The sequence below is a fragment of the Lemur catta genome, chromosome 25 (genome assembly GCF_020740605.2).
Source record: "Lemur catta isolate mLemCat1 chromosome 25, mLemCat1.pri, whole genome shotgun sequence".
NCBI classification, from domain to species: domain Eukaryota; kingdom Metazoa; phylum Chordata; class Mammalia; order Primates; family Lemuridae; genus Lemur; species Lemur catta.
Genome location: NC_059152.1, coordinates 5,759,263 through 5,784,622, shown reverse-complemented (window position 1 = coordinate 5,784,622; position 25,360 = coordinate 5,759,263). Strand labels below are relative to the sequence as shown.

Here is a 25,360-nt window from a genome sequence, read left to right as displayed (position 1 = left end):
AATGATATTAGGGATAAGTATCCCATTTTTAAAAATGTACCAGATAGAATACTACTTATAGATAGAAATTTAGCTCAGGAATTTCTTCATGATCCTGTTATTATGTATGTGGAAGAAGCAAAAAATGTCTGTTCCAACTCCCCACATAATAGAGGCTGCTTCTATTTTAAATAAGTCCTTTAACTTTGGGTGTAGGTCAACCTATTCTGGATCTCTCTAGAACTGCTAATTCAAACTCCCCTGAGGCTGTTTCAAATGAATTCCTGCTGAAAAATCTTGGCACTGGTGGGTGCACAAAGGGATGATGGGCAAGATTCACTTTCACGACATTCTGCCTTCCTTCCTTTCCAATCTTCATGCCTGCTCCCTTTACCTAATCTTTGTCCTGTAATTCTTGACCCAGTCTTTCTATAATACAAATAAGATCAGAAGCGGGTGTGTGTGTGTGATTAGCACATAGGATATATATATATGTATATCCCAATTTCCTTAACCTATCCTATTTCCTAACATATATACGTATGTGTGCATGTGCACATATACACACATATCTCCACTCAAAAGGGGTTGGTCAGCTTATGCCCCCAAATCACAGGAAAATAAAAGATGGCTAAGAACATGATTTTGGAATGAGATAACAAGATACCATAGGGAATTTTTTAAACTACCACCAACCAAAAAAATTAAAAGCCTTTAAAAATTCATATGGCTCTTTTAGAAAACTTATGAAGTCATGAGCACATGCACAAAAATCAGAGATTCAACTATAAGTCAATTAATATAAAAGGAAAATTAGTCTGGTTTCTTTTATACAATGTATTTTATTTTATACTTATTTAATTCAACTTGGATCTAGAACATCCTGGGGTTTTATACACTGATCAAATTGCTCTGCTACAGACACTTAAGTTCAATAGCAATTTCCTTTCAAATTTATCCATTTTTTTAAAAATAGAAGGACTCTGTTTTCATTTTACACAACATGTTTATTTCTATTATAAATGTATTTACATCACTTTGGACCTAGCATGTCCTTAGGTTTTACCCACTCATCAAACTGCTCTGCTGTGAGATAGCCAAGTTCAATAGCAGTTTCCTTTAAGGTCGATCCATTTTTATGTGCTGTCTTAGCAATCTTTGCTGCTTTATCATACCCTGAAGAAAAAAATAAAAAGATGACCTAGGAGTTAGTAGTGAAATTTGGTTTTCTAAAGCAAAAGGTAATCATCATTGTTTACTTGATATTGATACTATTTTAGCCTCTTAAGTGACATTTTCTATCTTTAAAAATATTTGACTGGTTATCTCAATAACTGTCATTTCTTTTATTAAAAAAAAAAGCAAAAAACTTTCTTTACTTTTCTTAAGAAATATAGACTTAAACACACCTACTTACTGTAACAGGTTCGTTCCTAAGTTGAAACTGCCTACTAACTCAGATTATTTTCATGGGGGGAAAAAGAGAAATCATAGCACCAAGACATAAAAATATTTACCTGGGTATATTTTTCAAACATCATGTTTAACCAGAAATAATTACTTTCTAAGGAAGCATTAACAAGGTAAATGTTCCAGTCCTGCAGAAAATACAGCATTGCATGACTGGCAACTGTGGTGGCTGGCTCTGCAAGGTGGGAAGAGGAGTCCTCTCACAGTGATAGGGGCAGGCAGGGCTCTGAGGACAGGCACCTCCAGAGCTGCTTGCAGCGACTCTTGTCTACGTAGCTCTCGGCTGCAATGGCTTCCATTCCCTGGCCTCTCCCCTGACATCACAAGGGGGAGTTTCGACAGAAATAGAGACTTGTACAAAAGATCACAGGTATACTGTTCACTTCAGAGTGATTTGCTTTTTAAATGAATGAAGGTAGGGACAGGGTAGTTCAGCAAGTTGTCTCAACATAATTTAAAGAAAAAGTCAGAAGTCGAAAGCAAGAATGGAAATGAAACCAATGAGGGAGAGAAAAACAAAAACCAAGAAAACGAGATCAGAGAAAGATGACCAAAGGAAGAGGCCTGCCGAGGCACTATGATCATCAAGCAGACGTGATGTTACGTGTCAGTATGCAGTTATTAACCATTTATAAAACAAATTATGGGCATACTTAATTTTATTACTTAACTGAATTTGTGAATGCTAAACATGTTGAAAAGGGCATTTACTGATGCCATTTATTGAAAAGAGCATCTTTCTCAAAGCAGAGTAGCTCTGAGAAAGAAGATATTAAACTCTTGGGGTCAATATAATATCCTGCACTTTTATGTCATGATGACTTTAAAGTCTAAGTATTAATGCTCACCACTTTCTGTTCTCAAGTCCCACATGGTTAGCAATCAGCCTCTTACATAATGAGGACATAGAGAACCCACGATTTGTAAGGCTCGTGCTCAGTCACCTAGTAAGGTGGCGTTTGCCCATCTTATCCTCGAGTGACCTCTGATAAGCCTTTCTACCTCACATTACACTGATTTCAAGAACGATTTACCAATCATCCAGGCTTCAGGAGATATCTCTATTTTAAAAGTTTTGGCAACATGTTCTGAAGTAAGGACCTGATGAAACATTTCTCATAGCAGCCTTTGGTTTCCCCTTTGCATCTTCCCAGTTGAAAGCTGATGTACGATAAAATTTTAAATGGATCAAAATATCATTACCAATCTCACGACTACACGCACACACACACACACACACACACTGATAATATTGGGCTTAGAGCAACCTAAAGGAGTCAAATGAGCTCTAACTTTAAAAAAGTAAAATTACAGCTTGATGTAAAACCAGGAATATAAAGTCTGCCTTGAAAGTTCAGGATTAAAGAAGAATGTTTTAAAGCGATAACCATATCATGCCAAATGACTGTATCATAACCTGTTCTAAAATAGATAATCAAAGACTATGTGAACCTCAACTCAGCACAAAGGAGAAGGGAGAAAATGGCTTTTAACATATGAAAACACAATGCAATGAATGCCTCAAAACCTACAAAAGTCAAAACAGTCTACTCAGTGGGATCACTGTGGTCACTCTACAACCCAGAGCTGTGTGTTTGATTCTACATAATGAAATATTTATAATTCTGAAAAAGGCTTGCAATACAAAAGCATGGTTTTAGATAAAATATTTCCATTTTCCTCCTATTCCCTATAAGCAATGAATACATAACCTTTTCTCTTTTATTTTAATTATAACTTTCCATTCTTGAAATGAATAAAAACAACAAAATCAAAGCATTGTAGAGCATCTAGAGAAGGTAGAAAAATGAATTCATTCCATGCTACTAGTCAGCCAGTGCCACCTAGTGACAGTACCAGCTGAGGGTCTCATAGTTAACCTTCCCTCAGTGTCTGCAGAGAATATTTAGCACCTGAATTCCATTAAGATTAAAATAAGTTTGAACTTCTACTCCTGAATACAACACATTTTGAATAAAATAAAGCATAATGGATCAAGTTTTTGAAAGAACTGACACTATAAATGTTATATACAGTATCTTTTAACAATTTAAAATATTTTAAGAGATTTTACTGAAACAGTGTCCAAAAGGAATTTGCTATCCTCAAATACAAATTCAGTATTCTCAAAAATTTTTCAGCTTTTCTATTTTGCATTCAAAATGACATTATTATTCCCTAAACCCTTACCTATGTGAGGATTGAGAGCTGTCACCAACATTAGAGACTCATTCATTAGCTTGTTGATCCTTTCTGTGTTGGCCTGGATGCCCACCACACAGTTTTCTGTGAAGGAAACTGAAACATCCCCCAGCAGCCTGGCCGACTGTAACACATTCTTAATCTTTGAGAGAGAGAGAGAAAGAGAAATTACTAAGCCTAACATTTTTTTGTCCAATAACATATTTGCTGGTTCACAGTAAATATATAATTCAATAAACACATAGCACTCCTACCAATTGTAAGGCTAGTGCTTTACACCCAAGAAAACAAATGTGAAAGAAAGAAATTATAAACATCTGAAGGCACAGAAGTCTAAAAAAGGTGAAAAAGACATAAATAACTAAAATACAAGATAACCTATGGTATTTAAAACAGAGGTATGGAGTGTTAGAGATCACAGAGAAAGAGAAATTAATTGCAGTTGTAGGAACCATGAAGTCCTATTTGATGGAGAGGACTTAGATAGCCAGAGATGGAAGAAGAATCTTCCACGCAGAAGGAAGGGGGGCAACGGTGCAAAGGTGAGAAAGTTCAGCATGTGTTTGAGGCAATCAGTAAAGTCAGGGCTTCCTAGTTCTCAATGATCACCAGGTTTTTTATGCTTAACAAAACAAATATTCCACAACCACTTTAAAATAACTTTTCATACAGTGTGTAAAGATAGTATAAAATCAATTAGTTTGTTTTAGCATTTTTTTTCTTTTGGTTACATTTCTGATATATATTAAGATATATCCACATCCTAAACCCCAGGATCTGAAAACTATACTTCCCACAATGGATTCTAATAGAAAGCAAGGAAATTTAAGGTTTAATTTGAGACTGATGACTTCAGTATAAGGCAAATGTTGACTACCTTAATTTATTTTATATTAAACACAAAAAGTAGATTAAAATGGCATTTATTGTTAAGCACCTAAATATGCCAGGCAGCTGGTGTCAACTGTTCAGAATCTGACCTGGAAGCAAAATTTTATAGGTCTGAATTCTGCTTTGACCTGTCCTTTTTTTTTTTTTTTTTTTTTTACTACTAGCATATACATTACGTGAGGGGAAAAAAATCTGTCTTGTTCATTGCTCTGTTGCTAGCATCCAGTACAATGCCTGATAGAGTAGTGCTCAATAAACATTTGGTGAATCCACTGAATGAATATACTTAAAATTTGACATTTGCATATTCTTATCAAATTAAAACTAGACTTTACATCAGACACCAAGAGGAAATAAGCCTCTAATATGTCTCAGCAATAACACTTTATGCAAATGAAGGGCTCTAAATGGTGAGGACAGCTCCACTGTCTGAAGCTGGGGAACTGGATGAAAGATGATTCCATCTTTGTAAAGATGAAAGAAAAAGAACAGTTTTGGTGGACATGATGATGTTTTCAAGGTATGCAGAGGAGGTAAAAGCAATCAATGAAAGAAAGCTTGAGAGAGAACAGGAAGAGAACTAGGAAATAAATGTTAAGGAAATCAAGGATGAAGAATGTTTCAAGAAGGGACAGTCAATATCAGATGTTGGTAAGAAGAACCGGGTGTCTATTGGAGAGAGGAAGCTACTAATGAATGGGAGAGCAATTTAAGCACAAGTGGAGGAGGCTGAGCTGGACTGCAGTGATTATAGTGTAAATGAAAATGAATATGGGTTATTCTTTCAAGACTGAATTTGAAGAAAGAAGAAAGCAGCAGCATGAGAAAGGAGACAGGGTTGTGGGGGAGACTTTTCTTTTTAAACTGGGGCTATTAAAAAAAAAAAAGCAAACCATCAAATCACTTAGGCTAAAAGTCACCTAATTCCCAGTATCTAGGTTTATTCCTCTAACATTAATAAATGCTTGATTTGCAGTTGCTACTTATGTCATCCAACTTTCTAATATGAAATCTCTACAAATCTTTATGAAAGACAAAAACCAAGACGATTAGCCTTCAGTCAAAAAACATTAAAAATCAAATTTAAAGCTTACCATCATTGGCTTGAAAACATTCAACTCGAAATGTCCATTGCTGCCTCCGACGGTCACAGCGACATGATTCCCCATGACCTGGGCTGCAACCATGGTCATCGCTTCACACTGAGTGGGGTTCACCTTGCCTTCAAGGAAACCACCAGTGACAGAGTCCACATCAAATACACGCATGGTTTCAAGTATCAGTTAAGATTAGAATTTTTTTTTTTTTTTTTTTTTTTTTTTTTTTTTGAGACAGAGTCTCACTTTGTTGCCCGGGCTAGAGTGAGTGCCGTGGCATCAGCCTAGCTCACAGCAACCTCAGACTCCTGGGCTTAAGCGATCCTACTGCCTCAGCCTCCCGAGTAGCTGGGACTACAGGCATGAGCCACCATGCCCGGCTAATTTTTTTTTTGTATATATATTTTTTTTTTTAGTTGGCCAGATAATTTCTTTCTATTTTTAGTAGAGACGGGGTCTCACTCTTGCTCAGGCTGGTCTCGAACTCCTGACCTCGAGCGATCCACCCGCCTCGGCCTCCCAGAGCTAGGATTACAGGCGTGAGCCACCGCGCCCGGCCAAGATTAGAATTTAATCCAAATAATCAGGAAAGGAAGGAAACCTAATTTCTTTACATAAAGTAATACATTACAATAAAGCAAGGCCCAAACCAGCAGGGTCGCTCTGATGAAACAAACCAAGGAAAGGGGGATGGGTAGCCACAACTGAATCATCCAATTGCTATTAAGTAGCCACAACTATACCTTAAACATAGTTCTCCACCTCCATGGCTTTTGTTCATTCTATAAATATTTGCGGAACTTGATTTTTTTAAAACTTTTTATTCATTTTATTTTTTGTAGAGATAGGGTCTTGCTATGTTGCCCAGGCTGGTCTTGAACTCCTGAACTCAAGTGATCCTCCAACCTCAGCCTCCCAAATAGCTGGGATTACAGACACATGCCACTGCACCCTCTATAAATATTTATGGAGCCAGGTACTGAATATACAATGGTGAATAAGAAAGATGCAGGCCCTGCCCTCACAGAACTTGGAGGCTTGGGAGAGAGAACTGGCAATTACAATAGATAAAGGGGTAAATCAGAGAAGTGTATGCTGCTATAGGAACATTTATAAGAGAGACCCATCACCAACACATGGGAGGCTTCTCAGAGGCAGCTGATGTTAAGCTGAAATTATCCTGTTCGTCACATGAATTTCCGGAACACGACTATCCTGGCAATACTCCTCAGATAAGCTCATGTTTGAACCAAATATCCCCAATTCCTCTAACTAGTACAAAGTAATGCACTGGGAGGATTATTTCCTTTATCTGTAACTCCCCACTTCTCCTTTTTAGGCAATCACCTTGGATTTGCAGTCAACTAAACTCTTATGTCATTTTTCAACATGAAATTCTTTAAAGCTAGATCTCTTCTGCATTCTACACATGTATAGATTTAAAAGAATTTACAGTTAGGCCTTTCTCACCATTTAAAAGTTACCTTGTCAGTTTCAGCCCAACCTGCAGAGGCCTTTCTGTATCTCAGTTCTGTCACCTGACACATTGCTAGCTCAACTTTGTTATCTGCTAATACGATCAGCAGGTATTCTCTGCCTTCACCCTCAGTCACCAGTAAAGTGGTATAGGGGCAGAGCCCTTCAACTTGTTACCAAAATATTCCTCCAGACTGAAGTCAACTCATTGGTACTCCTTAAATGTCACTGTTCACCCAGCTACACTCATCTACCAGCACTGCCCACGCTGCTCCACTGAAATCAGTGAATATCATGCTCAGCTATCAAATGAGTTGCTGAAATCCAGACTTCCAGTGTCTGTTCACTCCCCTTATCTAACAGGCCCACAACACAATGCAAAAAATCAAATAAGATGAGTTTGGTATGACTTATTTTTACTCAACCCATGCTGATCACTTTAACAGCCTGTTGTAGCATTCTCTTGGCTTTGGCCTGTGAAAGACAGAATTACTATGCATTTCCTAAGGTGAGAATCAAAATACAAGCTGCTAACTCGGATTCTTTTTTCCTATCTCGTGAAGGTGATGTTCTCAGAAATCCTGATCAAAAATGGCCTGTAGACATTCTGTAACAAGTGTGCCCCATGTATCCCCACCCAGCTTTGGGATCATATTAAACAAAAAGAGATATACTATAGCTACGAACAGCCAAGTTCTAACATTTGTTAGCTATGTGATTACCTGGCATGATACTGCTTCCTGGTTCATTTTCGGGCAAGATCAGTTCACCCAGACCCGACCGAGGACCAGAACCCAGAAAACGAATATCATTTGCGATCTTCATCAGACTGCAAGCGGTGGTGTTCATGGCTCCACTGAGCTCAACCAGAGCATCATGAGCAGCCAGAGCTTCAAATTTATTTGGAGCAGTGACAAAAGGCAAGCCTGAAGAAAAGAAAAAAAAATAACCTATATAAGTGAACAGGTAAAGATCAAGCATTTTTCTATTATCAGCAAGGTAAACAGAAAGTTCCAATATATGAAAAACAAAAACAGAGTAAAAGTTTTACATCACAAGAAAATGTTTAAAACTCAAGTTTTTTTTTCCCCCAGTAATCTAAGGGTACAAATGCAATTTTGTTATGTGGGTATGTTGTATAGTGGTGAAGTCTGGGCTTTCAGTGTACCCATCACCTCAATACTGTACATTGTACCCATAGGTAATTTTTCATCCCTCACCTCCTCTACCCTCCCACCTTTGGAATCTCCAGTAACTGTTATTCCACTCTGTATGGCCATGCATACCTATAGCTTAGCACCCACTTATAAGTAAGAATATGCAGTATTTGGTTTTTCTGTTCCTGAGTTACTTCACTTAGGATAATGACCTCCAGTTTCATCCAAATTGCTGCAAAAGATATTATTATTTCATTCTTTTTTATGACTGAGTAGTATGTCCTGGCATATATATACCACAATGTCTTTATCCACTCATCAGTTGATGGACACTTAGGTTCATTCCATACCTGTGCAGTTGTGAATTGTGCTGCTATGAACATACAAGCACAGGTATCTTTTTGATATAATGACTTCTTTTCTACTTTGGAGATTTTCTTTGAAAAATCTCCATACTGTTTTCCACAGAGGTTATATTAATTTACTTCTCCACAGTATATAAGTAATCCCTTTTCACCACATCCATGCCAACATCTGTTGTTTTTTGACTTTTTAACAATGGCCGTTCTAACTGAAGTAAGATGGTATAGCATTGTGGTTTTAATTTGCATTTGTGTTGATTCATGTTGAACATTTTGTCATATGTTTATTGGCCATTGTATATCTTCTCTTGAAAAATGTCTGTTCACATTGTTTGCCCACTTTCAACGGGGTTGTCTTTTTCTTGCTAAGTTGTTCGAGTTCTGTGTAGATTCTGGGTATGTCCTTTGTTGGATGCATAGTTTACAAATATTTTCTCCCATTCTTCAGGTTGTCTATTTATTCTGTTGATTATTTCGTTAGCTGTGCAGAAGATTCTTAGTTTAATTAAGTCCACTTTATTTATTTTTGTTGGATTTGCTTTTGAGGTTTTAGTCATAAATTCTTCATCTAGGCCAATGTCCGGAAGAGTTTTTCCTTGGTTTTCTTCTAAAATTTTTATGGTTTCAGGTCTTACATTCAAGTCGTTAATCAATATGGAGTTAATTTTTATATATGATAAGAGATAGGGATCCAGGTTCATTCTTCTGCATATGGCTATCCAATTTTCCAAACACCATGTATTGAATAGGGTGTCCATTCCTCAGTGTATGTTTTTGTCTGCTTTGTGAGACTCAAACTTTGTCTACATTCTTTGAAGTAGTCCTGAAGGAATACGAAGAATCTGACACTACATTTAAAGGATGAAATATCAAGTATGATATATACTGAAAGAAAAATCACCATCCTACTGCAAACACATGTGTATGATGCCTGACTACTCTTGAGTAAAGATAACAGTAGAATTCACTCTGCTTTATTCCACACTCCTTTCTTAATACAATTAAAAGAAATTTCTTTGTCCACTTTACTCTGTCCCATTCTCTCCCCTAGCCAGGGACCCATAAGATTCCCTGAGAGAATAGGGACCTATAATGAGTTATAGGTTCTCAGCTAATCTCTCCCATGTTAAAAATTTTAAAGATATACATATTCTAAACCCTAAGAATACATTTCTTTTCTAGTAAAATTTGATTAAAAAACAAATCAACTGGTAAGCTATAATGTGCAGTGTATAATTATCTCTACCCTAATGCTCTGGTAACATCTGCATCTTAATAGGAGTGTTCCGGAGATGACAACTTGGCCCTAATAATAGTTATCATTATGTAGAGCATAGCACTTCCTCTACTGAAGGAAAGACAGGATTCAAAAAGGTCAATAATTCACAGCATGATATAAGAAAAAAAGAAATTGTGCCGGTCTACAACATATTTACCATTCAAATAATTTTTTCAACAATCAGTTGCTTCTGCCTATTTTGAAAATTGCTATTCAAAAGCACTTTAAAGGAAAAATAATTGAATATCACCAGATAGTAAACAAAGTTAGCACTGGTAGATTTTCACTGCATGACGTATAAACTCCTATATATGGAAAACTTAAAAAGCAAAAGAATTAACATTACAACTTTGGAAATAGATATAAAACACAAGTTTGATGAGGAAATATTAATACTAACTTTAAATTCAGAAAAATTCAAGACGGAAACACCTAGACTAGCACAATGAAAATAAAAAATAATTCGTGTGGTTACTAACCTGTGAGTGTAGACACTTTTGCAGCAACCTTTTCTGCAAAGCCAATTCTAGTATTTAAACCAGTACCAACAGCAGTGCCTCCAGCTGCGAGCTCATAGATTCTTGGCATGGCAGCTTTTATTCTCGCCATCGCATATGACACTTGTTGAACATAACCACCAAATTCCTGAAAAGAGAAGAAAATTAAGATGAGAATAATAATTCCTAATGCCTTGTAAGTTACTCTAACTGCATTAAAGAGAAGGCTTTTAAAATATATTTCAGAATACTAAATTATAAGCTACCCAAGTGGCAGTTATACTAGTTTAATTCGTATGATAAGCAAAGTATGGGGAAGGATGATGGTTTATAAAACTATAAGGTAGGGCAATGCCACTAATAACATGCAGCAGGCTATTTATAATCTAGTTTTTTATTACTAGAAAGCAAAGAAAAATAATACAGGAAATAAAATTTTAAAAAGAACAACTTTACTATATTTAATTATTAGTTTATTCACAATCTACTAAATAAACTGAAGTGATTTCTTATTTTTTAGTGTGCCCCAGACAACTTTGAGAAAGAAAAAAATACTAAATCCTCTTAATAAGAAAAATGAAAACATAGAAATATTCTCTATATAATTTTAGTTTAAAAACTTGATAAGGAACATGATGATATTTATAGAGACTTGAGAAGCTAAATGACTCACTGAACAGCACAAAATACTAGAGTCAGACTGTAGCTTCAATAAGCATTTAAATTCTGCTGTCAATGTCACACTGGTTCCCAAACTATGACACACTTTAATTAAGGCAACCATAGAATTTATCATGTTTTGAACATAGTAGGGCCCTGTTAATAATTATGCAGGGACAAAACTAGGACTTAACTGGGCAAGCCAAAATATATGGTCACATTAAATCTTTTTTTTTTCTTGCCTGAAAACCATGAATAATTTTGATAAGTATTAAGATTTCATACTGTTCTAAAGAAAACATTTCAAAAGATATAACTCCCTTTAGGTAGATCTAATCCATCTAACAAACATTACTCATATACACCACCTAACAATGTTTCAGTCAAGGACACACAGCATATATGACTGCTACCATAAGTCTATAATACCACATTTACTATATGTTTTCTATGTTTAGATACACAAATACTTACCATTATGTTACAGTTGCCTATGGTATTCAGTACGGTAACTTACCATACAGGTTTGTAGCCTAGGAGCAACAGGCTATACCAGGGGTGGGGAACCTTTTCACGTTGGAAGGCCACATTAATTTAGCTGTAATCAAATAAGGCCTCATTCAAGAAACTTCAATTAGAAATACTTAAAAATGTACATTATTTTATAAAAATCTAACTACTACGTACTTAATAATTTCAAAAAATGTGAACTATTTGTTAATTGTAAAAGTTAACTAACTTTTAATGACTTTGTTGTGTCTGTTTTTTGTTGGAAAGCATTTGAATATTTGGTTGCAGCATGGAGGTCTGCAGTTTCAGCTGATCCTCTAGATGGGTGTCAGCCATTTGTGACCTTACGGATACCTTGATCTGGTTTAAGTAAAAGAATGTAGATTCACAGCAATAGGTGGTTGAAAAGCCAGAAAGCATTTTTCAGGCATGTTGCCTAAGGCATGAGTATTTCTATTGTATTTTTCCTTATTTCTATTGGATCTTTCCAAGCATCAATGACTTTAAAATGTCATCTACTGAGAGCTCAATCAGTTCCATCTGTAGTTCTTTAGGTGCCTTGGTGATATCAACTAGGTGACACTGCAAAGCTAATTTGCGTGTGATGTCATGATTCTCAGAGTCAGTGAAGCTTTCACTGTATTCTCCAATTAATAGTTCTGTAACAGCTGCATATTCTTCAAATGATTCACACATACCCTGCTCATCAATGACCTTTGCTAACTGGGCAAAATGTTCATCTGAAATTTCCTTTTGAAGAAGTGTTTTTAAAAAGATAGCTTGATTTTTTGCCACACATCATACACAGACTTAGTTTTACCTTGCAAAGAAATATTCAAGTTGTTTTGATTTGATATATCACACATAAATGCTGCATTTCTATAGAAACCTTCTTACAATTGTTCATGTTGCTGATTCTGTTCTTCATAAAATTTAACTATCTGTTCTTGCAGAAATAAAATTTTGGCTAATACCTGTCCCTATGATAGCCAATGCATTTTCGAATGATAGGGCAAATCCACACTGAATACCTCATCCCCTTCAACTTTAGCATGTGATGAAACTGACAATGCTGTGTTGCATTTGCACAAATATAGTTAACAATACTTATAACTTGTTGCAAAGTGTCACTTAAAATAGTAGCTTTAGCACAGAGATTTTGCTGATGCAAGAGACAATGAAAAGAAATGAGAACATCTGTATCTCTTAATACTTTTTTTATCTGTGCAATAAACACTTCGTGTTTTCTTGTCATGAAAGATGCGCTGTCCATACATAACACACTAAATTTACCAAATTCGGTCTAACTTCACATTTGTCTTGAAAGTTGTTGAAAATATCTATTCCCTGTGTTCTTTTCCCAAGAGTGCCCAAAGCAAGTAACTCCTTGTAGCAAAGAAAATCTTCTGTTATGACCCAAATGAAGTACAAAACCTGCACCAACTCAGCAGTATCAGTTGATTCAGAAGTTGTTCTAGTAAGTTAAAGGCTAATTCATGCTGCCAATCAGTTATGGTTCTCTATGAAGAGGCAGTTGTCTGTACTTTGAAACATTATCGGGGTCTAAGTATCTTACAACTTCAATGATGCATTCTTTTACAATTTCTACATCACTGAACAGCTTCCTTTTTTTCCGAATTTATAAGGTACTTTATAAGTGTTTCAGTGGCATTATTTCCAGTTCTTATTGCTGCTTGAAAGAACTGTCTTTGCTTTTGCTTTTCATCTTTTAATTTCTGCAATACAACCTTTTGTGCCTCTCCCTCTAATTTTAAAATGCTTGTGGTCCTTATGAGTGTTATAACGCTGATAAGCATTGAATTTCTTTAATGTTGATATTGCAGTATCACTAAGCAAGCAAATAATCTTATCTGTAGCAGAAACAAGATAATATTGCAATACCCAATCCTCATTAAAAAATCTGTTTTCTTCCTTCAGCATTCTCTTGGTCTTCTTTGACATGATAGGCTGTTAAGCAGACAGAATTAAAAACTACTGTCGAGCTGTGCAACTATCCACGAATTCCACTTCAAACAGAAACAGAGCGCACTGCTGTCAAAGCTGTTAACAGACTGGCACACTTGAACCCCCTAAATTCTCTCCAACCCACCTCATGCAGTAGTGGCACCAGTCAGGCGGGGAAAGTTAGAACTAAATCATGAGTGTAGCAGCCGTCAATTTAGCCCTTATAGCTTATCAATGTTCTAATTGTGCTGGTCAATCTGGTTATTTCATTGAAACTTATTTTATTCTTTGGTATTTTAAATACATTCATCTTAAAATAAAAATTATAAAAGACAAACAAAAATGTATTAATAAAAAGATGTGTTCTGTGAAATTTGGATTCAGTCAAAAGGCCACACTTAAGAACCTAGAAGGCCATATGTGGCCTTAAGGCCGCAAGTTCCCCGCCCCTGGGCTATCCCATATAGCCCAGGTGTGTAGTAGGCTTTACCATCTAGGTTTGTATAAGTTCACTCTATGACATTCACACAATGACAAAATCACCTAACGACACATTCCTTGGGCTATATCCCTGTCATTAAGCAACTGTGTTCATACATATAGGTATACACACACACATACACACACACATACCCCTCTACTAGCTGGATTCACTTATGAAATACATTTTGATTGGGGAAAAATGCAAAAACTCAAAAGACAATTCCAATAAAAGCAAGTATAAATACTTCTGATAAAAATCAAACAGAAAAACATAATTTTCTGTCATAACAGGTAGAATGATGATTTTATGTAGAAGACTGAGTCATGGTCCAAATGGACTTTAGCATAGTGATTTTCAACATGTGACATGTCCAAAAGAGGGAAAAAATTTGAAACCTGAGGGATACTCAAGTCTCAAACACATATGCTATTTCTCCTTAGAAATTATGCATGGTGCTAAGAACCAATGATGCAAAGAGAAATGAGACATAGCCTTTAAAGGGGCAACCTAACCTAGTGAGTTCAATATAGTCCCATCATTTGTTTTTCAATTAATCATTTTGAGTTTTCCTCATTCATTCCATAATTAAATTAAGCTAAGTGATCAACCTTTTTTTTTAATTTCAGAATATTACGGGGGTACAAATGTTTTGGTTACGTAAATTGCTTTTGTACTGTTTGAGTCAAAGTTGTAAGTGTGCCCTTCACCCAGATAGTGTGCATTGTACCCGTTAGGTGTGAATTTACTATCGTCTAAATAAAACCACAAATTAGAAACTATCCAAGTAACCAGCAGCCAAACTCTCACCTTCACCTCAGTTTCTATGGAACTATTACTTGATGCTTAGCATTTATAATCACCTCGAGATACCATTTGTATATGTCCTACCTCCCAAACTGGAGAGCTTACTGAGACAAAACCTGTTCCTTACATTTCCTTTACAATGATAAAGAAACATGAAAATACTTCCTCGTATCTTAGAGAAGAGAATAATACCTCCTTCACATACGGTCAAAACAATTTTAAAGAGTAAGACCTACCTTACTTAATCACTTTAAAATTAAATCTTAAATAACCAACTAACTTAGAATAAGATAAAGAAATCATGATAATGATATTGACGAAGATGATGATGATGACAGCTAACACTAAAGGGTACTTTACTATGTGCAAGGCATGGTTCTAAGCACTCTCCATGAATCAGCTTATTAGAACTTCGCAGCTATCCTATGAAAGAAAAATTATTTTCCTCATTTTACAGCTCAGAAAACTGAGACACAGAAAGGTTAAATAATTTTCCTGTGTCCCACACCTTACACACAGCAAAACTAAGATTTGAAACCAGGCAGGCTGACCCAAGTCTAGCTTATAGCCAGTACGCTCTGCTCTTCTTCTAAGTGGATGTCAATAGAAACTACTGATTGGTTGATACAGAACAATCTCTGTCACTAAACTTAACTGTTACAAATTTGGCCTTTTAAATCAGTAAGATTTTAAAGGTGATACATTGGCCATTTGTACCAAGTCCTGAATTGAATAAAATTAGTCAAACTCTACCTGCCCAAGAGTAAGTGGAACAGCATCCTGAGTATGAGTACGCCCAATTTTGATGATGTGTGCAAACTCTTTGGATTTTGCATTGAGAGCATCATGTAGCTTCTGTAGTCCTGGTAACAGTACTTCATGAACTTCTACTGCGGCAGCAATGTGCATTGCTGTGGGGAAAGTATCATTTGAGCTCTGTTGGAAATTTTACAAAAGAAATATAAAATGTTAAATCAGAGGCAACAATAAACAAACTTAAATGTTTCAGTTAAAAAACTCACTAATATTCAAAACTCTATAGATAGTACTCAACATTTATATGTTACATAGGTCACTTCAGATCAAATAAGAGACAACTTGGTTTCCTATATATAACATGCTCAGAACTGTATTATATATACCAAATATACTGAATGTATTGTGTATATATATATATATTATATAAGATACATATTAAATCTGCCTGCTAATAATTGATAGCAAAACATTGAGAAGTATAGTTCACAAGTACATTTGAGGATAATAATAACATCTTACAATTATACAGTGCATAGTCTTTCATGAACATTTATTTATTAAGTTTAGGAAAATTCTGTGAGGTAGGTCAATACTTTCAAAGTAGGAAAGCCAAGCTCTCAAAGAGATTATGTGACTTGCCAAAATATTTAGGACCTGGCAAAACTCAGTCCCTTGGGGACTGTCACTTCTACAATAATTTTCCCCAAAATTCATAGTCTCAGTCTAATCATGTAAAAACATCAGACACACAAAAATTGAGGGGCCTTCTACAAAATACCTGACCACTACTATCAAAAGTGTCAAGGTCACTACCATGGTCTGACTGTGTGTATCCCCCCAAAATTCATATGTTGAAATACCAACCTCTAAGGTGATGGCATTAGGAGGTGGGGCCTTTTAGGGGTGATTAGGTCACGGGGGCAGAGCTCTCATCAATGAAATCAGTGTCTTTATAAAAGAGATCTCAGAGAGCTACCTCATCCCTTCCACCACATAAGGACACGGAGAAAAGATAGCCATCTATGAGCCAGGAAGTGGGCCCTCGCAATGTATCTGCTGGTGGCTGATCTTAGATTTTTAGCCTTCAGAAGTGCAAGAAATTAATTTCTGTCATTTATAAGCTACCCAGTCTACCGTATTTTGTTAGAGCAGCCCCAATGGACTGAGACAATCACAAAAGACAAAAGACCAAGAAAATATCACAGATTGGAAGAACCTAAGAAGACCTGTGACTAAATGTAATGTGTAGCCTGGTCTGGATCCTGAAAGAGGAAAAACTAGGGAATACACCTAGGGATCCTAGGTGGAAAAACTAGGGAAATCCTATAAAAGTCTGTTTAGCTGAGAGTATTGTATCAACGTTAATTTCTTACTTTTGATAAATATACCATGGCTATGTAAGATGTTAACATTAAGGGAAGCTGAGTGAAGGGAATACAGAAACTCTTCAAAATATTCTTGTAATTCTTTAATATAAAGTTATTTCAAAATAAAGGGTTTTAAAATTAAACCAAACAATAAAAATATACATATATACTAACTTTAGATATCTTAGGCTTTCATAAAGTTTGAGACATAAAAGCCAAGATTCCTAAAAGAAATAAGACACAAAAGAAGTCTTCTTTGTTAAAGAATATAAGCAGAATGAACTCCCCTTGCAAAAAGCCAGTGCTTATTTTATAAGAAAATCTCAGGTATGCTTTTCAACTTATAACAAAAAAAGAAGAGATCATATACTGACCTGGCTTTTATTAACATGATCATTGGGATGCACAGGTTTCTTGCTACCAAGTTCACCTCCTAACATTTCAATTGCTCTATTGCTAATGACTTCATTTACATTCATATTTGTCTGGGTTCCTGATCCAGTCTGCCACACCACGAGAGGAAAATGATCATTTAATTTACCTTCAGCTACCTGCAGGAAAAATGTTAAAAATGAATTTTCTAAAATAAGAAATAATATTCTTTTAGCTATTTTAGTTGACCATGACTAAGTTCCATTTATAAAACTATTTTAAAGATGTTCATTGTTTCATATGCTAAATGACTCACTGATGGTGCCAAAGAGTTTGAATACAGTTGTTCCACAAATCTAAGCTTCTGCAGCCATCACTTGCTCCAACCACTGATACTTTAGAAAGTAAAATATTATCTATTCTGAAAGGCATGACAATTCACTGGTTACAAATGAAAACTGAACCAAAGCCATCTTTCTTATATTCCTCCAACTGCCTCCTCTAATAGCAGGCCACCTGTTAAGGCTGGCAAGTCCTAAGTCTTTCGATACATTTATTGTTGGTGCTCAGCAGGAATATCCAACAGATGTTACCGCCAGAGTCAGCATGCTAATGAGCTAGTGACTCGAAAATGTGAGTTCACTAATAGCTACTTCATTGCACAGATGTCCAATGAGCAGCGATCGCCAAATGTAGAAACAAACACTGCCCAGATTTGCCCCTATTTTTGTCGTATTTTTGTACTTTCAGCTCATGTTAGTTTTTGGATTGCATGCTTTCTAAAAGAGTGCATGTATAACTTCTGGAATGATTTTAGCTTAAAAAATCAGAATGCACAATTGATCCATTTTAAAATAAAACTTTTTTTCTAGTTATATAATAGGTAATCAGTCAGTGCAGAAAATTTTGAGAACTGAGAAAAATACAATAGTCACTATGGTTCTACTCCTCAGAAATTATGACTATTAATTAGCAAGTTGGCATCTCCTTCCAGTCTCTATCCCATGCAATAGGTGGATGTGTGAACACATTTTCTGTTTATTTTTTTCTAAACAAAATTAGGATTATAAAATACATACACATTTTTGCAAACTTTCCTATTTCTCACAGGCTAGGCTTTGTTCTATGCCAATATTCAAAAAACTAATTTTCTGTAACTCACAATGTAACTATAACTCACATAAGCATCTGTTATAGCTAGATACTGTCTAATTTGTTATTATTATAAATAGTACTATAATGAACAATACTACATACTATTTATACAGTTTTTAAACTCTTATTACTGCTTGCTTCCTTAAGGCAATGTTATTAGTGCATTAGTGAAATTATGTCCTTGATATGTATTATCAAATAATTAAGTAATCTTAAAAGGAACCATTTATACATAAGAAATAAAGTTCCAAAGGTGTCTTTCCAAAAAATTTTCTTGAAACTATGTAAATTAACAAGGAAGTCAAGAGGCTTAAACACAAAAAGTATAAAATCATCCAGAAATTTTGTCATAATATTTTAAGTACCATATTAATATTCTCACTAAACAATGATGCTAACATTTGACCTCAAAATTTATTAACTCAAGAATTCACAATGCCCCTTTCCTCCTGCCAGAGTGTATCATCATCTAGTGGATGGCATGGGTCTGATGCTATTAAGTAAACACACTTATCACCTCCTACCTCATCTGCTGCCTTCATTATTGCATTAGCAATCTTTGGATCAAGACCATAATCCTGGTTTACTTCAGCGGCTGCTCGCTTCAAGATACCAAAAGCTTTAATAACTGGAATCTAAAATTAATCAGAAAAATATCTAAAATTTATAATTCAGTTCATCATGAAAGTTTATTATTTAAGGCAGATGTAAAACCTGAGCATAAAATAACTTAAGTAATACTATAAAATTAAAATATTTAGGATATAAAGATTATAGACAGATAAATAATGAACCAAGAATCACCATTATCATATATCCCTTGATTTAGGGAAGCAAACAAAGGCAAATACAGTAACTCTTCATATATGTGTGTGTGTATGCCTCTCACATAGACATACATACACACACATATTCAAACATATGCAATGCACTATTCATCCTATTTATGTATACACACACACACTATAAAGTATATGTGCTTATTTCATACACTATATATGAAAACAAATGGTACTCAATCATTTCATCAGCAAGAGCCATTATTTTCCCTTACTGGGCCCCATGTTGCATTATAATTTTTTTCCTCTCTTAAAAAAGAAAAAAATCAATGATACATTTAACTTCCAATCAGTATGAGATTACCAGTTACTGAATGGGTTATCATTTCACCCCAAAGCCAAAAAGCAATATATTCCAGTTAAGTTAGTGAAGTCTTAACACTTCCAGTGATAAATCACTGGAAATTTCTCTCAGAAGAATTTTTTTAAAGCCAGCGTTCTCCAGACTTAAAGTTGATAGCTTCTGATATATGTAACCATATTTTCAGACCCTGTTAGTCTGCAGATCTTTTCATTGTCTATCTCAAATCACCCCACCACACTTTAAAAAAATAAATGGAATAACTTTTGATGAGATATCATGAAATGATAACCTAGTTTTTGTAAGACAAGTGAGATATGAGTTCTTATTAAAATTAATAATACAGATTGTGGTATAGATCCCATACCAGGTTTGAATGGGGGCAGAGCAGAAGGGAGAAAGGGAGGTGAGGAAGACAGTGATGAATTTATAAAAGAGAAGCTGTAGTCCTCAGAGGGGAATCAAAGTAGAAAAAGCAAAGTATAGTAATGAATAAGACACACTAAACACATAAACCTCAACCAGAGTAAGTATTAGCTGAGGGGCAAACAGAAAAGAAAAAAAATGTAAATTTTCATTTTGAATTTTAAGTAATTAAAATTAAAACATAAATGTTTTATTCAAATGAAATAGAGACACATGGAACACAGGATTAGAAACTTCAAAGCTTTAAACATGAAAACAAATGGGGATTTAAATTTCAATAGGAACAAACACTGCATAGTGGGCTGAACCACTACCAAAATTGTAACTGAGTATCAATCAACACTGGCTATCTGAATGGAGTGACTGACCCCAATATTTATGGACCCATAAAAATGAAAAAGGTCATAGCAGAAAGAGTTTTAGTGAACACCATTAAAATAAAATGGCAAAATGTATCACTGGGGAGAAAAGACAGGTTACTTAATGTACTCACATTAGAAGTTCATAATCTGTTTTGGTTTTGTTTTCCTTTGGACCTCAGGTAAAAAGGGTTGAGTTTAATCATGCTACTCAGTTCAGAGTACATGTAGTCTGTTTTATATTTAATAAAGTTCAGGAAATTAATCCAGATGAAGTCAAACGTGACAAAATTGAGAGTCCCAGTGTCTACCTTTCACAGACATACAATCCAAATGGCTGCCCTGTCTCTGGAGCAGGAGCAGCAAACCACACACCCCTAGAACCACACAACCTGCTGGGTAGAGCAGGACAATCAAAACATGAGCTGGCCGGGTGCAGTGGCTCACGCCTGTAATACTAGCCCTCTGGGAAGCCGAGGCGGGTGGATCGCTGGAGGTCAGAAGTTCGAGACCAGCCTGAGCGAGACCCCGTCTCTACTAAAAATAGAAATAAAAATTATCTGGACAACTAAAAATATATATAGAAAAAATTAGCCGGGCATGGTGGCGCATGCCTGTAGTCCCAGCTACTCGGGAGGCTCAGGCAGTAGGATCACTTAAGCCCAAGAGTTTGAGGTTGCTGTGAGCTAGGCTGACGCCACAGCACTCACTCTAGCCCGGGCAACAAAGTGAGACTCTGTCTCAAAAAAAAAAAAAAAACAACATGAGCTATACTCAATTCCACCAATATTGGCTAGAGCTGATGTCCTTAATCCCAGGAGCTGAATTATATAAGAGTATTTTAGGATTGGTCACTACCCTTTGTCACCCAACCATCGAGCAGACGCTGTTTACCTTGCTACCAAGCAGGCTGTAAGGGACACTGACAAAGAGATTTTCCTCAAAGATTCAGCTGCCTGTTGTGAAGTTCTATAAACCTATAAAGAGTCAGTCTTGAAGGTTTAAGAATGAGTTAAAATATGGCAGTTAAATTATACAAAATCTAAGTACATTTAGAAGATAACTGTTAAAGAATATCTCACCGGATGAAGCCTTACTAAAGCCTATCCTGCACTCCTGCATTGACTATTTCTCATACGCCAGTTGGGCTCCATAGAATGTGTTACGTAGTTCATCAATTCTTTTCACACTTTAACATCTCAGAAATCAAGATGCACCTTACAATCAATGACAGGTCACAACCTTAATTGGTAGTCTTTTGCTTTCTTAGTGGTGCGTATCAGTGCATCTTCTAATTGATGGCACCTTAAATTTAACGAAATGTGGTAGAAAGTTTTTTAACCATTAAATCATTCGTGTGACATTGAACAAATACTTATTATATATCATTTATTATATGCTATTATATGTCAAACATGGTGAAGAGTAATATTTTGATGTATTTGTGTACTACACACTTTTCTGGAAACTGAAGTCAGGATAGAAAGTATAATATCAAAAAAAAAAATCTGAGTTTTAAATCAATGGGAAAGAAAAGAATTTGAGTATTGAAATAAAAATGTTAAAATCCTAGTAAAAATATGTAAATACACAGCAAGAATAAAAGGATAAGCATTTAGTTCTACCAAATAAAAATCCAAAATATTTAAAAGCATAGCTCAAAATAATAGCATGCTAAAACTTCAAAAAGTTCTTTGACATTTTAATGAAAGAGAACACCTTATTACTCATAAAGCTAGTTCTCTAATAACTTTACATTGTAACTCCTTGAAATATTTATTTATAAAGTAAAGTGACTTATGTGAATATAACCTGGTTCATCCAAAATAAGCTAACATTTCCACAAAGGCCACTTACTGGCATGCGTTCCGTCACACCTCCAATCTTAAAGTTCATTGTAGATCTCACAGTCTGGGCACCATAATACTTATCATTTGGGACCTTGAGTTCACCAAATGTATCATATTCTGTCCGGAAAGAATTCTGACTTGCCTAAAAACAAGGATAAGACAGTGTTATAGCTTGAAAAGAAACCAAGTATCAGCATCTTATCAGTTGTAAAGGGAAAGAAATCGTATGACGTATCACAAAGACACAAAATTCCATTTTGATTCTCATTCTACTCCCTGCCTTCAGTTCTTTCCTTGAGAAATTTTTTTGATTTGGTGGTCACCCTCTATTTTAGAACCAGACAGGGTTTTTCAGGAAGAAACTGAAAACCCAAAGCACAATGAAATCAAATGTTGAATTTTTATCTCTTGTGACAGTCTTTTTGCATAAAAAATGATTCTGATTTTCTTGAACACTGAAATACTCTTAAGCCACTTTAGACTGAGCATCTGAAAAGCATTTTATTTTTTCTTTAGGAAATGCCATGGTTTAGTTTAATGGCAATCATTTTTTTGCAAAAAGACTATATCACAAGAGATAAAAATTCAACATGTGATTTCGTTGTGTTTTGGGTTTTCAGTTTCTTCCTGAAAAAGCCTGTCTGGTTCTAAAATAGAGGTGATTACCAAGTCTCAAAATAGGCAAATACATAATAATAGTTTATTGATTTTTTTACATTGCAATATAGAATAAAATGTTATCTATCTTTCCAGACTTGGTGGCCTGGAATTACAAGATCACACTGTAATTTTTCCAGTGTGATTTCTTTGTTTATTTAACTGTTTTGTTTATTTAATCTCTCCCAGTAGTCTCTGAACTCTAGCCCATAGAGACTGTGTCTTATTTACAGGGCTCGGTACACAGAAGGCATTCAATAAATATTTTTTCTAGTGAATGAACTTTCATGTATTCTTTCAAATGAAAGGTAACTTAAGGCATCTTGGGGTTTTGTAAATTTCTTAACACTAAAAACAGGAAGAACTTTTAACAAAATCAACAGAGATTTTGCAGCTGAAAGAGGTTAGAGTGTTTAGAACTATGAAAAAAAAGAATCTATCCTCATCTTATTTTAGCTAATATTACAACCTTAAGAGGAAAGCAGTGCTATTTTTTGACATTTGCCCTGACAAGATATAATTGACTCAGAAGTTCTCCTGTTCCCCCTCACAAAACAGTACATAAATAAAAAATAAGTAATAAAAAATGTTAAAGGTTCTAAAATGTACTAAAATTATTAGGGCAGGGGGTTCCAGGAATGTAAAGCACCCTGGATTTTGTAGTTTCAGGTATAGTGATTTAATCGAATTATCTTAGTTTACAGTCCAGAAAATGTACTGGCCCTTTGAAATACTCTAGATGGAGCATTTATTTAATGACCACTCAATACATGGTATTTTCACATGTGCAATCTTGCTAAGTAGCTATAATTATTTCAATTTTACATGTGGAAACTAAGGCGCAAAGACAATTTGCCCAAAGTCTCAACTGAAGCAAAGTAGGATTTGAGATATCTCTTAGACTGCAAACCTCATGCTAAACCACAGTGAAGAGTGCAGAATTATAACTCTCCCTAACCTGTCATTAAAATTTCTCAAACTTTTTCTAACAGTATACATATATACTTAATGCTTTTTAAAGCCTATTTACGGAAGGTGAAACTCTTCAGGGCTTAAGTAAGCATGTCATAACTTGAACTTGGATCTTTTAAGTTCCTTAGCTGTCTTTCTGAATAAAAAATACTGATTCAGCTTTTAGTTAGGTCCAATCCAATCTGCTCAAACATGCTTCAGAATACTATGCCTATGCTTACGAATTTCAGGGTTTTACAAAAGTTGTGGGGGAAAACCATATTCAGCCTAACAAATTGAAGAGGCAATTTCATGAGAAGTAAAATCTTTTAAGAACCTTCTATCCCACCTGGAAGGCTGAAAGCAATGCACTGCACCTTGGTTAACCAAAAAGCCACGGTTCAGAGGCGACTAGATGAACACGCGGCAAGTGTCCGGCCAGCAAGGCCCAGCTAAGGGGCAGGGGCGGGAGCTGCCCCTCTCTCAACGTCCTCCTCCCACCTGGCCCGGCGCCCCAGGGCTGGTGGCCTCCCTAAGGGCAGGAGCGCAGCAGTGAGCACGGCTGAAGCGGGTTACCGCAAAATGCCCGAGCTTCGGCCCAGCTGTGGGAGCTCCGGGAAGCGGCCAGGAGCGGGCCCAGCAGGACCCTCACAGGCTGCGGCCGCCCCTCCCCAAGCGCCGTACTGGTGCAGGGGACCCATCCCCGCGCTGGAGGAGGCGCCCGGAGCTGGGAGGCCCGTCACGCCGGAGCGGGCGCGGAGCCCAGCGCCGGGCTCGGCAGGTACTCCCGGGAAATCCCTCCCGCCAGCCCGCGGGCGCCCGGGCCGGCAGGCAGGAGGGCTGAAGGTCACCGCAGGGAGGCCAGGGGCAGACGGCCTGCGCTCACCATTCGAGCCGCGTTCGGGGGCCAGGATGGGGGGACGGCTGCGCCACTCAAGCCCGGAGCCGAGGCTGAGGCTGGAGCCCGCAGGAGGCAACGCGAGCGCGCGAGGAGCCGGAGTGTTCGGTACATGGTGCTCAGGAAGCCTGGGTAGATTTCCGGGCGGTTGTGGCCACGCCTCCGCGCCGACTGTCAGAGCCAGCCCTGCCCACCCGCTCTTATCCAATCAACAGCCTGAAGCCTAGAGAGGGGGCAGAACCAATCGTGAATGGCCAATAAAGAGTGAGGGGACGGGTTAATTTCCTAATTGTAGTTAGTGTGGTGTTTAGAGCCCGCAGATTCTTGGGAAACTAGAACGAAGGGGATTGTGGGAAACGGAGTTCAGGCTTTTCTTGGAGCCAGTTTGTGCGTGTCCGTTAGAAGGCGAAGAGTGTTAGCTAATGAATCAGTGTTTGGTTGGTGAAATATGTTAGAAAGCAATATTTATTTTTGCATTTATCATGTAATCACTCATTACATATTCTATTTTGAAATCCTTTTTCATTTCTCCCAGATATCTTAAGTGTAGAAATTTTGGAAAGTGCAGCAAAATATAGAGAATTACTCATAAT

The 25,360-nt window shown here is 36.4% G+C and overlaps 1 protein-coding gene across 1 annotated transcript; it reads right to left on the bottom strand.

Annotated features, from left to right (window-relative positions):
• Window positions 1-970: 970 nt before the first annotated feature.
• On the bottom strand, window positions 971-24,938 carry FH (fumarate hydratase). Its single transcript, XM_045537236.1, has 10 exons — window positions 24,756-24,938; window positions 22,269-22,403; window positions 19,011-19,121; window positions 17,334-17,510; window positions 15,587-15,769; window positions 10,393-10,558; window positions 7,838-8,041; window positions 5,637-5,764; window positions 3,640-3,793; window positions 971-1,155 (listed from the first exon to the last, which is right to left on the bottom strand). Exons 1-10 carry the CDS (start codon window positions 24,879-24,881, stop codon window positions 1,013-1,015), a joined length of 1,527 nt encoding a protein of 508 aa, XP_045393192.1. The 5' UTR covers window positions 24,882-24,938; the 3' UTR covers window positions 971-1,012.
• Window positions 24,939-25,360: the final 422 nt, after the last annotated feature.

Bases quoted from the DNA above. Each gene is read 5' to 3' on its own strand.
- FH (XM_045537236.1), bottom strand. From the start codon at position 24,881: ATGTACCGAACACTCCGGCTCCTCGCGCGCTCGCGTTGCCTCCTGCGG. The intron at 15,770-17,333 runs GTCAGTATATGA...AATTTCCAACAG, and splicing joins ATCATGTTAATAAAAGCCAG to AGCTCAAATGATACTTTCCC. The intron at 10,559-15,586 runs GTAGAGTTTGAC...TTCTCTTTTCAG, and splicing joins TTCCACTTACTCTTGGGCAG to GAATTTGGTGGTTATGTTCA.